Consider the following 22473-nt stretch of genomic DNA (forward strand, 5'->3'; position numbering starts at 1 on the left):
TTTCACCCACAAGATATACCACCTTAGTTTTTTTTTAAATATGTGTTAGTTAGTGGTAAAAGAACATTTCCACAGGGCAGAAAACTAATCACCGGTGACAAGTGACAACATTTTCGTGTGCGACCTTTCCCTGTTTTGGGAGCATTGAAGAATGTGAGAAATGTGTTTGTCAGTAGAAATAGCTCGTTGGTAAAAGGGGTATGATCATTACATTTTACAAAAACAAAAAAAAAACATTCAGTTTGCTTATGTTTGTGCGGTAAGATACATTTTTATGGGTGCTTCTTAAAATAATACTGGTCGATATAGAGATTTCTAGAATGCAGACGTTATAGAATACGAACATTAGTATCTATTCAAAATGAGTGTAAAAGTTGAAGAAAAAAAAAAGATAAAAACAAATCGTGCAAATTATAAAGTTAAAATAAAGATCAGATTCAAGTAACTCAAAACGTTCATAAAACAAACTGTCTTTAGTATAGTGAATATCAAATGTTCATTCAATTGATATTCCACAAGATACAATTTTTCTCTAAAAGTCATTGCCAAATTACCGAAGAGTATCAATAAAATAACTTTTTTTCCTTTATAAAATGTTGTAGCGTGCAACATTGTTTTTTGTAGGTCAATTAAATTCTTCATTTTATTGTGTGTTATTATGTTTTAAAAACAACATTGTCTTTATTGTTCTTAAAATTGAAAACAAATAACATGGTTATAAATTTAGAGTAATTTTTTATTGGATTTGAGAGGTTTAAATGAGCTGAAATATCAATCAAGTCAATAAGCTTTTAATGGAAATTATACTGTTTTTTTAATTGATAGTATTTAAATTACTGACATAAACATTACAACTCTATCTTTCTAGAATGCGATAATATATAATATATTGTCATAGTACTTATTTATGTAGTCTTTTCCTTATGAAAAAAATAGACTCAAAACAACTATTTCAAAACATTTCTTGAAATTATATGAAAATTTTGAAAAATTGTAGGTGCATGGTAACTGTGACAACAATTTCCCGAATTCAATAGAATGTAACTTTTTCTCTAAATATATTTTATCGGCCACCCGAAGATATGACCTAATTTTTGCTAATTAATTAACATAATTACCAAGAAATGCTATATTATAGTCTAATTAATATGTGCAAATTTTGCAGTGTGGATAAAACCACAAAATTCTTGTTATTTGTGTCTAGAATACATCATTATTGTTTCAAAAATAGTATGTATATTTTATTTAAGTGTTAAAAATTATGGTTAATGGCAAGAAATACTGATTTTTAAACCTATTATTGCGCACTTACAAAAACTCCATATTTGATTATTGCACTCTTCATGGCCAATTATTGAACACTTTACAATTATTGAACAATTTATACGCACTGTGCAATAATTGGGTGGTGTGCAACAATTCGAAAATTACCCTAGATGTAATGTAATAAAATTAATATTATTTTCTTCATATTCACCTTGTTAACAATATAACCATGTTTGCTTAAAAAATCTGGTTTATTAATAACATTCAACTGCACAATACCACAAACAGCTCAGTTCTATTCGCAGCCAAATTGTTAACCAACCATCAATCAAATTACTGCTTGTAGTTATTGAATAGATATACTCTTTCTGCCAGTGCTACGCTCACAACAATTCACCTCTTAAAAGATAGCTCCTGTGAATCTGTGCTTTGTACATCACCGCGAAAGATCCTTTTAACAAAATCAATCAATATCTCTTATGCCATTGCCTTTATATTTCGTCGACGGTGACATTGTACCTCGGCTGGCCCTCGATTGTTGTGGCTCTTTTGGTGGAGAACAGCCGTTATGCTTTTTTAGCCCTTCCAGGCCTCCATTGTCACATATGTGCACCGGCGCTCATGCTTGTTGGCGGAAACATACTTTTGACATCGTTTGACAGCAGGAAATCGAAATATGGAAATGGCGAGTACGTAAAAATCATAATGCATAGAGCAGTTGGGACCTACCTCCACCGGCTGTTGTTAGTGCCATCTTTCTCTCTCTCTTACTCTTTCTCTCTCTTTCTCCCTATCACTCCAGCTGTTCCTCACATCCTTTGGTCAAAGTTTTCTCTTCACTTTCCACTGGAACGAAAGCAAAACAACAAAAAATGGGTTATGTTTCCCGAGTGCTCCCGAGTGTCTATTTGATTTTGTGAAGCAACGTTTTTCCCCCCAACGCGTGAACCATTTGTGTTTGGTTTTGGCTTTTTGGGGAAGGATTTTTCAATCTACTTGCCAACTTACTCGCTTTCCGCTTGCGGTGGCACGAACGTCTGCATAAATCTTTGCCCGCCTTTGCCCGTGATTTCCTTGGTACAGTACCGTTTCGACCCTCCATCGTGTGTACCGGTGTATGTGTGAGTTTGTGTGCATGTGTGTGGGATGTGAGAAATCGGAAGGACAAGCACACCTTTGCAAAATATGACCCAACTGAAAGGTAGCGTTCGGTTCCAGCGTTTTTACGTATGAGACTTTAGGGTATATCCCTTTTCTTTGGTCGGCTTGCCGTTTATTCTGTACCGTAAAAAGGGAAGCAAATAAGCGGAAAATGAATAAATGTAAATATTCACTGTATGGACATTGGTGTGGTAAAAAGGTAATAATTCAGAAAGCGTGAGGATTTTGAAGGTGCAATGTGAAGAGCCCAAGAAGGCTGATACGTTTTTTTTTATCCTGCAAATGATTTGTTGCTAATCGTTTGTTGCACTTCATGTGAGAAATGTTTGAAATATTGAAACATTTGCTAGAAAAAATTTTGTTCTTTTGGAAAAACATTTGCATTGAAAGCGAAATTGATGAAAACAACAATATTTGAACCAAAATAATAAAAAAAAGATAACACAATAAGTAATTTCCTCCAAGCAATCGTAGTGATATAATCTTATCAAACGATTGCATCTCGAACGACTTACACACGTTTCTTAAGCAATTGCAAGCTTTACACGGCAAGCCAAATCCCCACAATTGACGCCCAATTCTTTTCCCCTCGCACTGGGATGGTTTGAATGTTGCCATTTCTTTCTAGGTTATAAATGCACAAGCTAAGGTACAAGGCTGCCAACAAACAACAAGCGACGACAAACTCACAAACACTCACACACTCCTCCTGAATTGTGGGATTTTTATCCAACCCTTATACAATTGTAGCTTCGTTGCTTGGAGCAAATCCTGGGAAGAACCGTTTGCTAGTCTGATCTGTGAGGATGATCCTTTAGAAGATGGTTGCAAGAAAGCAGAAAAAACACAGCTGAATGAAGAGTAAAAGATAAAAGTGTGTGTGTGTGTGTGTGTACAGGGACAGTGCACTAAAAGTGCAAACTTTTTGCCCCAACACATGAGGACCTCTCGCACGCTCTTTTCTATCCCTTATACAGGTTACGTATATTTTTTTCTTTCTTTTGTCGTAAATGTGGTTACCGGGAGTTGTTTTTTGCGCGCGTAAGTCCTTTGTGGGATGGTACAAGTGAACAAAAAGTTTATGTTTATTGAAAAAGCTTCGAGTAAATCGTGTTCGAGAGAGGATCGTGTTGAAAGAGACAGGCCATAGGAGACACCGTTGAAAAAGAATGGGAAAAGTATTTCATGCGTGCTTAATTTAGAAAAATATGCTTTCCTGTCCTGGCATTCTGTACCCATTGCAAACCCACTTTGCATAACCTGTGCTGTGTCGGCTCTCTTCGGCTTACAAAACCGGATGTTTTCGAAAATGTTTTGGGAGATCGTGTCGTTCTTCACCATATGTGGGCTTTCCTATTGCTGTTGGAAAGGGTTTATTTGAAACATTGCAACTGCAAACAGAAAAACATTGTCTCAAATTGCTCAGGATACATTTGTTGTAACTTATAAGCCCACTCGTTTGAGAATGATATGAATCGATATAGTTTACAAAATAGACCTTAATATGTATAGATGCAATTTATTTCGAAGGCAACTTTCTTTTATTTTAATTCGTCCTTAAAACTACAATTCTAAAGATGTTTCTTTAAAAAGTTTAAGACGCAATCCAAAATCAATTTCCGTTCCAAATCCGTTCCACAAAAATCAGCCATTCGAGATAAAATTTTTAATCACAGCCCCTACAACAGCTCCGCTCTTTAGAGCAAAATTCTTCCGCTGCGCCATGGCACTGCGGTAGGGCACGAAAAGTTTCGGAATAGGTCGGTTCTACGGTTGAATTCAATGCTCGTTAAAACAATCTTGAACTCATCGACTTCATTAGACTCCTTCACCCGAGACCCAAGACTCCTTCCCCAGCTAGAAGGATGTCCGTCGGATGAGCGCAACGGATAAAGATAAAGGTTTGTCTCGGTGCCCGTGATCCGTGCGAATTCGTACGACAGAGTTGGATGGCCGCAATGGAATTGAACGCGACAGCAACCCAGTGCACAAGGAGTGTAGCCTTTAATTTTATTTACTTCGGCTGTCGACATTTCCGGAATATTAAAAGAATATACGTAGCCTATCCCGCCCACAAGCGTAGAGTCCCCTAGCTGCTGGACGTCGTCGGTGGTTCTACGGTAGAGCAGTAGATAAATACACTCCTCGAAGCCGTTGTTCTGCCCTTGCAAGCCGTTAGAAGGATGCACCTCATCTAAAAGGATCCATTCCGTATGTTGCGGATGTGTGTATGTAACTTTCAGCTTCCTCTTTTCACCATCATCCCATTGAGAACCCTCCCTTTTTTGGGTAGGGACCGCCGTTCGTTGTGCTTCTAAAAAGCAGAGAAGAAACGAAATTAGGTTGAATCACCATTTCAGTATCAACCTTAATTGAATTACAATTGTATCCTTTCATTCGCCATCGCCATCCATACGATTACGTGCCACGGATTTTGTCCTGATCGCCGATCTGTCGAGACTGCGGGTACTATCCCGACTAGGAAACAACTGTGACTGTTTTCAACCAGCAAGCAAGCAAGCAAGCAAGCAGCAATGTTCTCCTGCGTCCAGCAGTGGTCGTACGAAACGAGCGACATTATCGGTTACGATTGAAAGTGTACTTTTGTGAAGCAATCGTTGCCACCAGTCTAGAATCGTTGCGGAAAATTGCCATTCGGTGGTAAATTGGAAGCGAGACGATAGGTGGAAATTTTTGCTGGATTTTTATAAGAACTGATTTGATCGATTAGTATTCGTAGGTGGTAGTAGAAACTCGCCAAAGGAACTATTAAAGCACATTGGAGCGGGTGAATCACTTATCCTCCAAAGATTGTGTCGTGTGTTTGATTGTTTTAAATGAAAATTAATATTATGGCCTTCACGAGTAAAGAAACTCTAGCTTAAGTTATTTTGTGCAATACCTTAACGTCTGTAAGAAACATACTAATATTAATCCACTTTAATTCCATTAAATGTGGTATATTACCCGCATAAATTTTTGAGAAAACGCTATCCTTTTCCATATTAAACTTTTATGTCTGATGAATCAATCCCCTAAGGATTGTGGGCTGCAAGCAAATAACGTGACACGAATTAACAAACTCCTGTACTTGCATCGCTTAGGAATAGGGGAAATTTTCTGTTTTTACTTCGGCTTTCCCACATCTTACATGACCTAAACCTTAACCCTTCAATGTCATACGAATTAGGGAGCAGGCGGAACAGGAGAATGTAATTTGATGCAACCTGAAAAGGACGAGTTTTATGAGTTTGAAACGAATGCCTTTAGTTCCATTAGATTGTTCCAAAGGATCCTGAACTCGACATGTATTCCCGTAAAGTTTTTCGTGAATATACTATGCGTTTCTAGTACATTTCATAATTATTTCATTTTTTTCCTTCAATACTTATCAAACACGTTAGGACGCTTGCTTCATTCAGTGAAATTTAAGCTACCACTATAATTAGTCCTTGCAACCATAAGTTATTTGAACACATAGGAACTCAATCCTGCTGCTTTCAATGAATACCCCATAGTATCAACGTTCGCTCTTGCTCGCTGTGGCTAAACTTTTACTTCCGGAACCTCATTCTCCAGACAGTTTGGTTGCAGCGGTTGACATACATCATTACCAAGCATGTCAAAATGATCAACTTTCATTAACAGGCTCATTTATGTTCTCTGAGTTATGTTGTGAGTTGTAGCTATATGGAAAGTAGATCGCTAAATAATCAATTCTGTTTTTCCTGTGTTTTTTCTAGCGGTGTTGGAAGATCCGGAGTTTACAGATGTTATAGAAAACATAACCGTGCCAGCAGGACGGAACGTAAAATTGGCTTGTTCGGTGAAAAATCTGGGATCCTACAAGGTACGTTAAATGCAATGTTAGACTTTAAAATTAACCTTTATCTACACTTTCCCTTACCCTAGCAGAAATATTGAATGCGCAGTGTTTAGTTCGGATGTGTTTTGTTTGTTTGTGTTTGTGTTTCTTTTATTTTCAAATTAATTTGTTTGGGCTTTGTTATTTACCATAAAAAAGTAATTATAGCCTAATTTTTACTTCGTCTCTCGATCGATGCATAACTGTCCTGACCTCAATTCTGTTGGCGAGATAACGTCTTTCCATTCTTCTATCGCCAGGTGAATCTCTGTTGTGACCTCCATTTCGACATGCTCTTGCTTTTACCAGCGAAATGGAGATATCGCTCTCGTTTTTTTCATTTATCCTGTTCAAAGCTTCGTTGCCAGCTTCAATGCGATTCCAAACACAGTTGAAATCGGTGTTGGTGTTGGTTGTCCTGATTTCCGCGTTCCCGAACAAACTCCTCCCGCTCCTTGAAGTAGTACCTCCTCCATCAGCAGACGAGACGATTTATAGGTTTGTTTACGAAATTTTTGCTGCACACTTTTCGGCTAGACTGATGTAATGGATTTTCACAGATTCCTCCAGGACCGAGACTGGACGCATGACTGTAGACTAAAAGTGAGCAAAACGAACGAAACGGTATTGGGAGCGCTTCAAATAACTGAACTTGTTTCAAAAACCACACCAAGCAGGACGCTGAGTTTAACTTGTTTGGCCAGTTTGATTTTACTTTTGCTGAATGGGGAAGTTCTCTGCCACATTCGAAATGCACAAAACGGTCGAGACGGCGTACGCCTGTGGCCGTATACGTGTCGCCACTGTTTCGGGAAGATTAGTAGATAAGGAAGTTTTGCGAGGCGCGATGGTTTTGCCGGTCGGGTAAAGGAGAAGAACGGCGTACGGTTCAGGGGATAGGAATTTTCACACAATCACGGCTCGATCGACCTCTTCAAGGGCTCAATTCGTTTTGCCCTTCGATCTGGGTCGTGTTACACGATGGGCCAGTTTGGTGTGGAGAACACTCGACATAAATAATGTATGGTCAGCGTAGGAACGATTCAGAACTGTTAGGAAATAGTTTTGCTGTTAATGTAGATATCGTTGTGTGCGCTCTTGTGTCAAGATAGATTAAATATTGTTGGTAGTTTTGGATTGGTTTAGGCATCGTTATATTGATTGCATCTTCGTATTCATATTTTTCGCCCAGTTTTTTTCATTATGCACGCAAGCCAACATGAAATGACAAATATAACGTATTATTATATTTTAATTATTATTCAGTAGCAACGACATACCAATTATATCTTAACGCTAACAGGTAATTCTAAACAGTAAACAAGACTATATTAGCCATTAAATAATAATCATAATTGTGCTCCCATCTTAATGATGTGTGTGAAGTGAAACATACAGTTTGTTATACAAGAGTTATTATTGACAACAAATCGATTTTTGTTGCTGTCGTTATTAATGTTTTAGTATGATGAATTGAAAATATTATTTTATTTATTTATAAGAATCATTTTTATTCTATTTATCTGTAACGACTATTCCTGCTATTGTTATTATTGATTTCGAAGTTTTAAAATCACGGCTAAACTCAATTCACATAATTTACGAGTAAAAGCAGCTCACCTTTCATAGCTAACTAAAAACCAAACTTGAAAGAATAGAATAACGAAAAAACCGTGATGAAATTGCGTGAAACTGAGTACTGATTAAATGATAAGGCATGTTTCTCATACTCATGCAATGCCTGTATTCGAACATTGGACTGTTGGTGTCTCCTTTTTCACTGCACCAGAAAAGCTTCAAATTGGTCGACGAGGAAGGGTTTAAAGCATTTTTGTGTTATTTTAAACAACCTAAACAATGAATTCAATATGTTTAAAAATTACTCATAATAAATATTTCTATCACATCGTTTAACATACGTAATCAAGACAAGTTTTCACTTTTTTTTCCAAAATTTTGAGCACCAAATTGAATGGATTTCCCACTGTCCACGGGATGACATTCTCTCCCTCGGGGTGTCACATTCACTTGGCACCATGCCCCTCGTTAAACGCTTCGTGCAGCAGGGAAACAATCACGATTAGAAAGGAGAGTCAGAGAGGAGTAACAAAAAAACTGAGGGTAGCTGCTCTGGCAAAGGTTCATGGTTTACCGTTTTCAAAAACCGACCATCATGCTTGTCGATGGTTTTGGGGGCGACCATAAAAGAAGCTTAGCACATCGGAAGCCATTCGGCCTCCATCATCTGCCACCACAGACGACGACCGCACCCCAGCCCGAGTTTTGGCACTACCGATGTAAACAATAAAGGTCGACACAATAGCGATAATGGGAAGAAAATGACGATGGCTGTTTTGTTGACTCAGTTTGAAATTAGTTTAATTTTAAAGCTCTCCCCGTATATTAATTATGGAGGCGTGAAAAGCTATCCCACCCCTCTTTGCCTGTTCTGCTTCCGACCGTTTACTGAAACGGTTACAGTGAACGGAGTGACATTTTTAAAACCAGTAAATTCATTTGATCGTTAAATGAGGTTCGTGTGCTTAAGAGTAGCACGATTATCACCGTCGTCAGGATCGTACGGAGCATTGTTGTGCATAATTTTTATGTGCCGTTGGGTGGACACTTGTGTGCACGAGCACGGATTTTTTACGAATTAGGAATATGCCGTAAACTTCCCACCGAACAAATTTAGTTTATGGTGTAGAGTTGCATGAAAAAACAAACATTCTTTTTAAATATTTGTCTAGAGAAATGGTAAAATAAACTTTTGCTTTTATATGTTTGAAATGCTTTGTTTCTTTTTGTACACCAAAGCAATGTTACTTTTTTGTGGGAAAACTACTGTACATACTTTTTGTCAACTACGTTTTGTGACAAGTCATGTGGGAAGTTAGTTGGCTCGAGCCCAGTCCCAAAAGTGCACCGGTAATGTTTGTTTTATTTAAATTACACCCATTTTAGGCCTTCCTTTCGAGGCCGACGTTGAAATGCAGCTATCCAGTGTATGTGATCATGGGCCAAGTCTAGCATATGTTGAGCCATCCCCAGAGCTGTGTCACATTCTTCGATGTTCCAAGCCAGCTCCAGAAACACAGGTCCAGCGTATTCAATTAAAAGAACATTTTCCCACTCTGCTTATGGGCGCTTTCAATGAGCTAATTTTGCCATAACGACAATCCCGCTGCAGTGATCTTTTATCGCCAAATGAGGCTAGTGACTAGTGTGTGCTAGCACCAGTGCTGGCTAGCTACGGGTAATCTGGCACTGTCCAACTGGCCATAAAACTTGGACGGTTCTTCGCTAGCAGCGAAGGAATCCACCATTTTCGTCCGCATGAAAACCGTTTTACACTCGATCATTTTGGGTTGGTGTGCCTCAGACAGGACAAAACGTAGCAAGAGTTTTGTCAACGGCTGTATCTTTGGTGACCCAGCAGCTCCGCATCGAGCATCGACCTTTTGCCGTCTCCCTTCTTTCCAGTAGAGTTAGATGGGCTGCTAAAGAGAAGGAAAATTTATGTTTGCTACGTCCATTGTTTACGATAAACATTAGCCAATATACGCAATGTTCCGGGGGAGAAAAGGATCCATTTACACAATGCGCTTCCGGTCATTAATTTACGTGTCCTCTAGGAAAAGTGTCCCACAAAATCACTCCAATTTATTATCAATTATAGGCACACCGTTTCGGTTCACGTTTAAAACACAATAATAAAATTAAAATCGTTGTCCCCTTTTTCCTTTTTGTTTCATTTTACAGGTAGCATGGATGCACTTCGAACAGTCGGCCATACTGACGGTGCATAATCACGTCATCACGCGAAATCCGCGCATCAGCGTTACCCACGACAAGCACGACAAGCACAAAACGTGGTTCCTGCACATCACCAACGTGCAGGAGGAGGACAAGGGCCGATACATGTGTCAAATCAATACGGTGACGGCAAAAACGCAGTTCGGCTATCTTCATGTTGTGGGTAAGGTGTCAATTTTTTGTGTTAACAGTATTAATGACATTTTGATTGAAAATGGGTTTTTTTCCTCAAACGGTTGTACCATATGATGTTCATTTGGTTGTAATTATTTTTTTCCAACATCCACTTTCGATAAATTCGTCGATATCAAGATTGACCGATGGAATGTGTTCAATATGGGGAGATATTTTTTTACTTCTCTACAGTTCTTTTTAGTTGAAAAATGGTGAAATGATACAAATCGTTTGCTTGTGCCATTGAAAAATGATTCAATTACATCTGAATAAATTCCCATTAAGTTAGGGTACCATTTTGATTACTAAAATTGAAATGCTACACCTATTAATTACATCATATCTTGTTAGCCACACAAAAAGCCGTCTCTAGTTTTGGAAACTTTTGCTTCGATGGCGAATGGGAAACATGCGACTGCCACCATTTAACCACAGTTTTACCCAACATCACCCACATGAACACTGCCGGAAAAGGCATAATTACAACGACTGTGACTTGTTGCATACAAATCGATCACACTGGACTGCATCCGATACTCATGGATGGCCGATGGATGTGTTGCTTTCGGGCCGACTTAATTGCCTTCGAGCGACACATCGTCTATTCATCACGCGCTGTTGCATAGTTCGGTCGGTCTGTTTTTCTCCTCATTTGGTCTGGGGTCTAGCCTGAACGCGGAATGAGAGGGGGGGAGTGGAGGGGGGACAATTGCATAACGTATAGGCCCCCTTCCTGTCATTAGTAGTCAAAAGAGTGGCTGATCGAAATATTGCGATAGCCGGGTGGATGCGAACATATTCGGTAACGATAGTGACGGAAAGATGATTTAATAGTCGACGCCTGGCATAATGTAATATTGTGTTCGCCACGCGTGCTACATGGTGCTACCGCACGAGCGAATGGGTTGAGAGACTGGAGCGGTACCTATCATATTCGTCATTTACTGTCGATTTATCAGTACGTTAATTCAATTACAATACGGGAAGGCCGTCTCGACGAGTCAATCGTGAAACGACAGTGATTAAACTGACGTGCGATGCTGCTCAATCCGTAATAATATTTCACTTCGTATGAATGCTTTTCAAATTTGAGCTGAAAGATGATGGGGAATGTCAAATGTTCCTATCCGACCGTGTTTAGTGTGTTATTTCCCTTGTGCGGAAATAGTTTTAGCTTGGTGAATTTGCCAATGTCATAGGGACTTTCATTAAAAAGAGGAAATAATGATCACTAAGTTTTATGTCAGTTTATTCTCATAAAACCAATGGTTGGTTAAGTAAGTTTTGTATACTGTTTTACATGTACATGTACATGTGACATTTTTTTGTAAATAACTATGAAATTGTACAGATTGTGCAAATTATGCCGTGTGTTTTTAGCATACAATATCCGAATAACAGACACAACTCCCAAAAAGTTCCACACCTTTAATTTCGTGCTTTAAGAAGTTGTGCCCTTTATTTCTCACTCAAGCATTAATTCCACAGCGAAAAGATGCTGCAAACAATTCCTTGCATATTGCAGAAGCTGTATTTCATCTCACTATCATCCATTTGCTTTTCTTTCGCTTCCTGTCCTCCCCTCTGGTAGCCCAGTTCTTGACAAATGTTCATTGCGTGGACTAGAGATCCTACAAACCTACGTTTCTGTTTGGGGCCCAGGAGGTTGGACTAGGTTTTAATCAATAATTGCCACGTTTGGAGCGAACAAATATCCCCCCCCCCTCAGCACCATTGCATTTCATTGTCGGCAATGTTTCAGATTGTGCAAGTTTTTTTTTGTGTGGTATGAACAAATTTTATTATCATTTCCTTAGATTAAAAACGAACACGGAATAAGAAAGTTGTTCGGACTTTCGATGCGACTTGATATAGGGTGAATGTAACAATAGTGGGGTTAGTGTACTAAAATAAATTATGTACAAAAAATTAAAATCAATTAAGTTATTTGTGTCAATATGGAGATCACTGGTCTACAGTCGTTGTGCAGTGCCATATTCAATATTTTTATCTATCAAAATTATACATGTTTGCCAATTGAATAATTCAAAAATATTTATATTATAATAGAAAATATCGCTTTAATTGAAAACTTAGCTTCATTCCAATTAAACCCTTTTTTTTTAGGATAACTATATGAACTATACGATTACCTTCCTCTTTTATCTATTCCGACCCGTGTAGCTAGTTATGGTGAAAATGATCCTTTGGTGAGAGCTTCTAGAAGCTTTAATGCAGTTTTTGATAGGTTTGACTATAACATTTCATCTGTACAGTTTCGTAACGTCATCTGCAATTCAAGCATCCTTTAAATGTTTTAATTCTTTGTCTTGTATTCGATTCCCAGACCATATTTGCATTTAGCAGTATTCACTTGTAAGAGGTTTGGCTATAATGTTCTCGCTAGGTTTGACAAGGATGATCAATTAGAAGACTTTCGTTTAGTCTAATTCGTGGACAAATTTTGATTTAAAATATACAAATACATAAATGATTAAGGGTGCAACAACGCATTCAGAAAAATATTTAAAAAATCGTGACTTAGTTGTAATAAATGGTTAAGTTTGGGAAGCCTTGGCTGACAACGGTTGTTGAGCCGAAAGAAAAAGAAGAATCTGTTGCACCCCAATTTACACTACTATTAGTACATTAACCCTGGCATATGCTAGGTCTGGAATGAATCATTTAGTTTTTATGGATTTATAAAGCACAAAATTAATTAAATTGCTTTAGTTTTACATACTGACATAACAATGGCACATTTCTTGCTAATGTGATGTTGGATTAGAAGGAAAATTAAAATAGCTGTACGATGCCCATCCTACAAAGTCACGCTGCTAATTTCAATTTCTAAGTTCATGATCAAAAATGTACCTCTACGAAGTGTGTGTTGCCACTTCCCTCAGTCACAGTACAGCTGCAAAATAGGATGTTGTAAAAAAAAACTGTAAAAAATTACGCCAAAAGTTTTCGCCTCACTTTTACTGAAGTGAAAAATTGACGACTTTTTTGCCTTAAATTAAATGTCATATCCACAGAAATCAAACCCACAATTTGAATAACCATAATGCACTCGCCGGTCGAATAGTAGGGGAAATGCAAAAAGAAATCAGAAGCAAGAAAAATACCTCACCCCGCCCAAACACTGCATGTTTTCTACTTTCTTGTGCAAAACTTTCAATTTCCCTTCCCGAAATTGTTCCCCGTCCGATTCCTCCAAAGCGTGGTGCGTACTTTATGGTTCCGACCGACCAAATTTTCCGATTATCATCGGCTTCCTCTCTTTAAACTTCTGCGGTGGATGTTTAGTCCGGTCGCAATCACGAGGAAAAAAGTGATTTGAGATCATTTGCATTATTTATGAGATCGATATTGCCGGCGACATGGTTCATATGATTTTTACTCCGTTCGTACGATAGATAGCACGAGCAAGTAGAAAGGGCAGCGCATAGCTTGCGGAGTAGGAAGAAATCTGAAAGATAACTTCCTTTTTTGATAACTTCACACCTCAGTTAGTGTTTGGTGTACGGTACGGCATGGTTTGCCCCGACCGGAAAGTTCACAGAATGAAAAGGCTTTGGGGAAGTAATTGAACGATTTAAGAGATTTCACGTCTGTCAGAAAATCTAACCCCGCATGCTCTTCGATGTTGGTGGATAGATTCTGCTGGAAGTAAGCATGACTGATGCGCTCAGCTCGCTTGGAAAGTTTTTAATTTGAAAACCACACGTTTGCGATTTTTGACCATCTATATCTGCAAGGAACTTTTACCCGTAGCCAACACTTCGTCGTACTTGAACTGATGTTTGTTTTGTTTGTTTGGTTTTCACCTGCAGTGCCTCCAAATATCGATGACTCGGTTTCGTCCAGTGACGTGATCGTGCGTGAAGGTGCCAACGTTACGTTACGCTGCAAAGCAACCGGAAGTCCACCGCCATCAATAAAGTGGAAGCGTGATGACAACACCAAAATTGCCATCACTCGGAATAACAGTGGTAAGCTTAGCTGCGAAAACTTTCGTTTGGCTGTCTGTTGTCATACCTGAAAACATTGTATTTAACTTATGAACTTTTTGTTTCTCCTTTCTCCTTGTTCTAATGGTATCGTGGCCGCGAATGTCCACCTATTCCAGTAGTTCTCGAATGGGAAGGAGATGTACTTACGCTGTCACGTGTGTCACGGTACGATATGGGAGCGTACCTCTGCATAGCAACGAATGGTGTCCCGCCAAGCGTTTCGAAGCGTATTAAAGTCAGTGTTGATTGTGAGTATATGGTACAGCAATGTTAAACTTCACCGTGGAGTATGCTAAGAGAAGACGGTCATTTTAAATAGAAATGTGTCTAAAATTTAATAGCAGTGTAGCTAATAAGTTTGACAAATTATCTATTTTTTGTTTAGTTCCACCAATGCTCTGGATACCTCATCAACTGGTTGGCATCCCGGTTGGATACAACGTGACATTAGAATGTAATATAGAAGCCCATCCTACCTCACTTAATTACTGGACGCGAGAAAACGATCAAATGATACACGACTCACAGAAGTACAAGTAAGTGATAATGATAAACTATTGAAATCATGGGATCCCATTCTATGTCTCCACTGTATTATAAAACTTTTGATTACATTTTACATGACCCTTCCAGAACTGAAACTGTCCCTGGTAATCCTTCATATAAATCGGTGATGCGATTACACATAGGGGAAGTGCAGCACAGTGACTATGGCATCTATAAATGCATCGCCAAAAACCCTCGTGGAGAAACGGATGGCAGCATCAGATTGTACTGTAAGTACGAACGAATTTGCATGCTTATTTAGATTTAGAACTACATATTTGTTAACTGCAGATACGGATAGAACTGCAAAAAAGCATTTCCTTTCATTTGTAAACTATACATGATTCTAATTGTCAGTAACCTCCCAGTTACAATTACAATGCAACCTGTTGCACATTTCTCAAACTTAGCTGTAACCAAGGTACATTGTGTAGAGTGGTGCATCCAGCAAGGACTCCCTAACTCTCCTGTTGGTTCGCTTGAGTGTTATTGTCCACAGCACAACACGTTGTGAGTGAGTGTGTGTGTATACATTTCGAGTGTGTAATTTGCCACTTGCTTCATCTGGCCACCGCCGGTGTAGTCAGCTTCTAGCAGTGTTCACAGAAACTTCTGTACCAACAATACAATGAAGAGCTCAACGCCAACAAGCCAAGGATTGTTGACGTGAGGACGACAGTCGATTCCGTTGTCGTCTGGACGGGATTATGCGCAATATTGTGGGTGTTGATGGGGTGAGGGGGACGGGGGAGGGGGAGCACAAAGAAGCTGGAAACATGTTTGAGTCAGGGAACTGCTTTCTATCTGTTCTAGATTTCATTTGCACGTCTTGTCATCGCTTCGGTTCGCACTGGTTGACAGAGTTGGCAGAACTTCGCTTTGAAACGTGCTCGTTGATGACGATCTGTTTGCTATCCGTGACGAAGCTTTAGCGTTAGAATGGTGTGTGTGTGTGTGTGTGTGTGTGTATTTTTAACAAACAGTTCCTGCTGGTGCAGTGATGTGATCTTGGTAGCCTTTTTATCGCTCATGCATTGATCCTGTTTGAAGCAAATTTTATTCTGTTTTTTTTTCAAAATTTATAAAACTTGATCTAGATATGACATTATTCTTATTACAAAAAATCTTACAAATTGATATTTTTGGCGAGTGTTTAATTAACACAAATGTGCTGAACTGTTGGACAGTAGTACATATTTATCATTTATTATTAATCTATTCAAGAAAGTCATCCAGATTTCTAAGGCTTAAATAACAATAGTAGTATATCACATTTAACCTTTATATATCACGACTGCTTGCGAAAAGAATGGTACATGACATAAAATCGCGACTTTGAGATTAAAAAAATACATCACATGTGCTACCATCAAACAAGACTAGGTTGTTTGATACAAATGTTTTGATCATATTTAAACTGGAACTGAAATCAACATTATTTCCTAATGCACAATAAACATTAACCATTTTAACCAAAGAATCATTACTCCAAAAAGTTGTTGATCTGAAGTCCGTACTCAAAAGAGCCCTAGGTCTTAAAACCCTACCAGGTGACTTGTGTAAAAATAAGCACTGTGCCGCCATTCTCCTAAGTTGGAGAAGTTCAAGTTCAAACAATAGGCACCTAGCACGGTAGGGTGGACATACAGAAACACGTGACCACGGAAAACGATGGAACATAAAACGAGTAACCTTACGCTGGATTGATTCAATTCTGTAAATTATGTATCGTTGAGATGGATTCCAAATTATACAAGCAAACTGTAATACTGGTCGAACAATTGCGCAATACAAGGCCTTCACACTAAACGAGTCTGTGAATGTTTTTGCAACAAGTAACATAAAACATAAAACTTTTGATATCATATGCTCAAAATTTTCCCTAAATGAAAGCTTGCAGTCAATGTAAACTAAAATATTATAACTGAAATAGTATAAGCCATGTTCAACCCTTAATTTTACATCAGTTTTACTCTAATGTGTCTACTGCTAGAGGATTTTTCTGCATAAACACGAGTATCACGCAATAAACAAACATCATACGTTATATGATATCAATCACTTTGTAAACTAAAGTCAACTCACAAGTCGCATCAAACGATACCAATCGATATAATCTTAAGGCGCGTAGTAATACAACCAACCGACAATTTCCTAGTTATTTATGAGTCTTAAACAAGTTGGAGTAAAATCCTTGATATCGGTCAACGCATCATTGACAGGATTAGAGCGATGGGGCAATAACACTATGGTTCAGTTTTTATTTTTATTAGCTCAGAACGCAGATAGGATCAAATGCCGCAAGGATTGCTCTATTGCTGGCTTTAACACTGGTTCATAATTTATCTTGAGGGATTAATGTGAACTAAAAATTCTGAAATATGAAAACTTTTGTATACCAATCGATTTGGATTATAAGTATACTTAATTGTCAGAAAAGCAAATATCACGTCTTTACTGTACTGTACTGTATACTCTGCTGCATGTATGTTATCGTTCTTTTTTTTCCATTTTTTGAGAATCGTCTTTGGACGTATTGCTTTATTATATTATTATAATGGCTACCAATTAAATAAAATGAAACCGTAACAAGTGTAAAGATGTATCAACTCAATAATTCCAATTCCTACATTCATAACTGTGTACAAAATTCGATCATAGAAAAAAATAATGAAAGGATTAGTTTTGAACCAAAAGAACTGAGATTATTATTTCCTCTAAGTCACCAATTTTTACCACTGAGGCACCAATTGTTGACAGCGTGTCACAATATTTGTTTTACGTTTAAAAAAATGTAAGCAATTTGTTTCCAAACTAGTCACATGACTAGTGTTTTATTGAATATAAATTTAAAAATTACCCTTGTCATTTAGATTTTGAATGTTTATTATTTGCTTATTTGATACGTATTCAATGGTATACACTATGGTGTAAACATTGATAGAATTTCTTTTTTTTTTTTTTTCATTAAAAACCATGGAATTATTTGTTTCTTTTCTTGTTATTGTGATGCAGCACATAATTTTTCATTAATCTGCTCAAGTACCTCGTGAATTAATCAATGTGTACATGAGTCAAACATTGTTGAATTACAAATATAAATAAGCTAGTATTATATTAAAATTAATACACACTATCAAAAATGTATATCTTAGAAGTAAAATTAAACGGCAATGACGAACACTTACTTGAGTAACATAACATTAACCCGTTATATATGTCTTGTCTTTTGTCAAAACAGCATCCAGCCCACCAACTACGATACCACCATCAACGACAGAAAGTATCACGACCACCGTTCCATCAACTCGTGTTTACGAATCACCGTACGGTTTGTCTACGATGTCTGTCAACCACTTTGACAAAGGTATGTTTGGGCATCCTTATGTAGAAGGAATGGTTAATTAAAGAATTATCTTGCTCGTGCATCTTCTCGTAATCGTATAGGCATCCGCTACCAATCGGACTACAATCAGGTGGATCGCTCGGAGCACAAATCCAGCGACACGAGTCCCAACCGTGACAGGTCGGTGGATGAATCGAATGAAATAAACGGTAAGTGATGGACGTTTATTGCAAAATTTGTGATTTTTTTCTTTAATCTTCTACCATGATTTTGATTTTATATTCGTATTTTTCTATTACTACTGCATTGCGCTTGAAGGAGCCACCAAATCATTCATCCGATGGACAACCGTTTTTGCGCTAATGTTGCACATATTTCTCCCGTTAAACCAGTGACGGTGACTTTCATCATACAGTTCCGTTGAACGTTCTGTGCAGTGAGAACACTTTGTTAAGATGTTGTTTACGTTGCGTCCTGCAAAGGAGTGGAGAGGGTTTTTTTATCATTGTCTCATGTATTACGTGCAATATGCCATTTCGAAGCAACACTGCAAAATATATTCCAGAGCAGTTTGCATAAAGTTAAGATTGATGCACTTTTTGTTTTAAAATGGTCTCAATTCGTTTCCCCCACCCAAGTTACTACCGTAGTTAAGTTTAAAAACGATTGCTAAAACGCATTCGTGGTTGTGTTGTATCCTTACACGCGTGAGTTTGTATTCAAATACGAGTGAGCTGTCGTAGTCAAAGTAAAACAGGAGTGCAAAATGAGCTTTTTAAGCTCGTACGTAGCAAACATTTGAATTGGTGCTACATTAGAAAGCTTCGGAAAGGTAGAAGCAAGTGCAGTTTGAAAGAAGCAAAAATCAACCAACCACACAAACATAAATACACACAAATGCAGGCACAAATCGTTGGATAGTATGTACATTAAATATGCCTTAATCTAGAAAAGGGAATAGAGAATTTGCAGCAGGTACTGGAGGTTTATTCTACTGAAGCAACACACACACACACACACACACACACACACACACACACACACACACACACACTGGCAGCACCGAACAATCTGTATGTAATGTAAATCTGTAACAAGCATAAGCATTCGCAGCACAATATAAACTGTAACCTTTTCCTTCTGCTGTAAGTGAGTTGTTTCTTGACAGGAATTGTTTATATCGTTGCCGATACCACATTACTGTGCTACACTTTTGTCTTGCCATACGTTACTGCACTTTTATTGAGTCTCAGGGGAGCGCCGCTGGGCAAAGGCAGCAAATTTAACAGTCGTCAAATGAAATTGTCTTTTTATCATATGATCAATCGCCCCATTTCTCAGCTGTTTTGTTTGGTGAGGGCTGTAGCACCCTAGGGCAGGAAGGGTGGGAATAAATTCCCATCATTGTACAACGATCGAATTTATGCGGTACGCGTGGAGCTGTACTAGCATACCCATTTACGGTTTTGTTTTACGAGTGCCATCGGTGACTCGAGAAGCTTTGGCAGGCAAAGAGTTGAAGTAGTCTGCCTCAACTGTTACGGAAGATGTGGCTGTTTCGTTTGTAGTATTATTGCATACTTTCGTTGATATTGATGTTAACCAAGTGAGTATTATTAACAAAAACCACTGATAAAATGCAGGTAATGAAAGCTGTTTGCTAATAGAGGTCGGATGAAATTTAAACACATCAATTACGATACGTGGTTTCGGGGGGAGGTTGGATGTAGTCGTAAATCAATCAAACTAATATTAAGCTACTCTTTACAGCATTTCAGTTGAAACTGTATTGAATGCAGCATGTAATAAGCAAGTAGCAAACATACATACATACATACATTCAAAAGCCTTGTGCCGATGATGCCGATGAATGAATGTTAATCAAAGACAAAGTGTATTGTTGTATAATATTGGAAATCAAAATCTAAATGCTTATCCACTAACGTACTACGCAGGATAATAAAGAAGGAGAACATGAAGGAATCATTGCGCAGATTTTCATGGAAAACAAACACGGAAACAAAATAGCAAAAGTGTAAATGCAGCCGTATCTAAGTAAATCTTTGTCCCGCGGTACGAACAAAAGTGAACATAATTAAGCAAACTAGTTCAAATCGTTTGAAAATGAAAACAATGCATGCAAAATCAAACAATAAATCAAACTTTTCCAAAGAAACAACTCATCACCGCAGCGAGCTAACTAACCAACGAACGAAGTTAAGAACAAAACCAACACAGCAAAAGAAGAAATTCCAAATTCCGGTGTATGGTTACCGATTTACATTGTAGGCTAAAAGATTAGTTTCTTATTAGTACCATTCAGAAGAGCTCCCTTCCCCTCCCGTAAAACATTAAATGAAATAACACGAATGAATGACGCAGCGCACATATACTAAAGCGACAGCGAATACAAAAATTTACTCGTATTAACTCCGTAGGTGCATCGTGTGTATGCAATAAGTTAAGCAACATGAAACAAAATCAAATTCACACTTGAAAACTAACCGTGCTAGCAGGCATCAACACTAGAACATTGCAAAGTATTGTTTCATAGCTAGATGAAAATTGTGTGCAGTAAAAACAAAAACGAAAACACGACAAAATCGTTATCAGAGAATGAAATTTCAAACGCTCACTGGACAACGGTGAAAGCTAGAACAACGGAGGGTCGGAACAATGCTGGTCAGTAAAATGTAACAGAACTGAAATATATATTTTTTGCTTTACAAAAGCGGCAAAAGTTGTTTGGCTCATGGATTGTCTTTCTTTTGCTAATACGGCTGGGCCACATACGGGTAAGTACGAATGTTATTGAATTAAATTATTATGAATAAATATCATGTTTCAACTGCCATATCAGCGTCACCATAATAATTATTGGCATAAATTTGGTACAAAAATCGTATTCAATCACTGGCCTGCCTGTGCCACTAATGGGCCAGGCTATCAGGGACTTATTGAATACTTACAGTAGCATAGTCAGTGCCAAGTATAGTAGGTACGGCCCATACGGGAATTTAACCCACGACGGGTGCGTTATTAGATTGCGCGTTTTGAAATTTGTACCATGGGGCTTCAATTTTCTATCTATGTTTTGAAAATTTTGAAAATTTTGTCAACGGAGTAATTTTTTACACATCCAATTGATAGTGTTCTTCCTCTTCCTCTATTTGGAAAAACAACCGCTGTCGATCAAGGCCTGCCTATACTACTAGTGAGTTTGGCTTTCAGCGACCCATTGATTATCCATAGCAGGATAGTCAGTCCTACGTATGGGGACTCGGCCCATTCTACGTCATACGAGTTGACGACTGTACCACGAGATCGGCCAGTATTCTACCATATTAAAATTCAAGGGCAAGGCTCAAAGGTTACTCTGGCTAACGCAACATCATGGGCTTCATGCCGAATACGCAAAGTCCCTATTCAACATTTTTAATCATATGCATAATGTAGTCCAATCAACCAATGATGTACATTTCGAGTTATAAGTGCAAGTTGTCACACGCTAATAATGCGGACCTTGTAGAAACCGCGTTTCTCGAATTTCCACGCATTTTAAATCTTACGGGTTTCAGCTAAACTGAAGCTATGCTTCTTGTAATTTTGATTTAGGAGGTAGCTTTGAGTAACTAAATTAATTATTTGATATGACTAAAATTATATTATATTTTTAAAAATTCGAATATTTTTTAAAATTTGTCTGAAAGGGATTTTTCTGCATTTTAAAAAAGATGTGTAAATTAATACAAATTGCTCAAATAACATTTTAATAAAATAAACTGCGTATCTTCTAATCCGCACATAAGAGGTTCTGCGTTTTTTCTGAAACTACCTGTAATTTTTGTTGTTTTACTTGTGATGGTGAGCTGCAATAAATAATGCTGTAAAATGTTCGAATCCCAAAATCGTTTTATACGTCGTCTATTTGCTATTTTAAATAGTTATAATGGTATTGGCTACAAAGATACTAATATAACAACATATATGATAAGATTTACAACAGATATGACAACACAAATGCAACTCCTATAAATCGGGCTTAAATAAGCCTTGTTTCATTTTAGGTCAAAGTTGGATTTACATAGGATGAGATTAAAAAAAAAACATGCACATTGTGCATTGATTTTCTTTTTGCAGTTAAACAAGAAAATACATCCTCGTTAAAAATTTGCGCAACACTCATTTCCTCGCATAACACGGCTGTTGAAAGTCGACATAATCTCATTCACTCCTATAAAGACACTCCAGAGGCACCACTTCATTACACGATTTTACGGGGC

The 22473-nt window shown here is 37.9% G+C and overlaps 1 protein-coding gene across 2 annotated transcripts in view; it reads left to right on the forward strand.

Moving 5' to 3' along the window:
* The window catches only part of LOC120958475 (lachesin-like), a 43288-nt gene extending 22355 nt beyond the window's left edge, over nt 1-20933 (forward strand). Inside the window, exons 2-10 of one of the 2 annotated variants that reach the window (XM_040381319.2) lie at nt 6171-6277; nt 10055-10271; nt 14119-14277; nt 14418-14546; nt 14684-14834; nt 14932-15074; nt 18086-18211; nt 18292-18399; nt 18509-20933. In XM_040381319.2, coding sequence (XP_040237253.1) covers nt 6171-6277; nt 10055-10271; nt 14119-14277; nt 14418-14546; nt 14684-14834; nt 14932-15074; nt 18086-18211; nt 18292-18399; nt 18509-18585 — 1217 coding nt within the window. In that variant the 3' untranslated portion in view covers nt 18586-20933. Of the gene's footprint in view, nt 1-6170; nt 6278-10054; nt 10272-14118; nt 14278-14414; nt 14547-14683; nt 14835-14931; nt 15075-18085; nt 18212-18291; nt 18400-18508 lie in introns of both variants that reach the window. The other variant, XM_040381318.2, reaches the window with a different exon arrangement.
* The last annotated feature ends 1540 nt before the right edge of the window (nt 20934-22473 follow it).

Source organism: Anopheles coluzzii, chromosome 3 (genome assembly GCF_943734685.1).
Source record: "Anopheles coluzzii chromosome 3, AcolN3, whole genome shotgun sequence".
In the NCBI taxonomy this organism is placed as follows: domain Eukaryota; kingdom Metazoa; phylum Arthropoda; class Insecta; order Diptera; family Culicidae; genus Anopheles; species Anopheles coluzzii.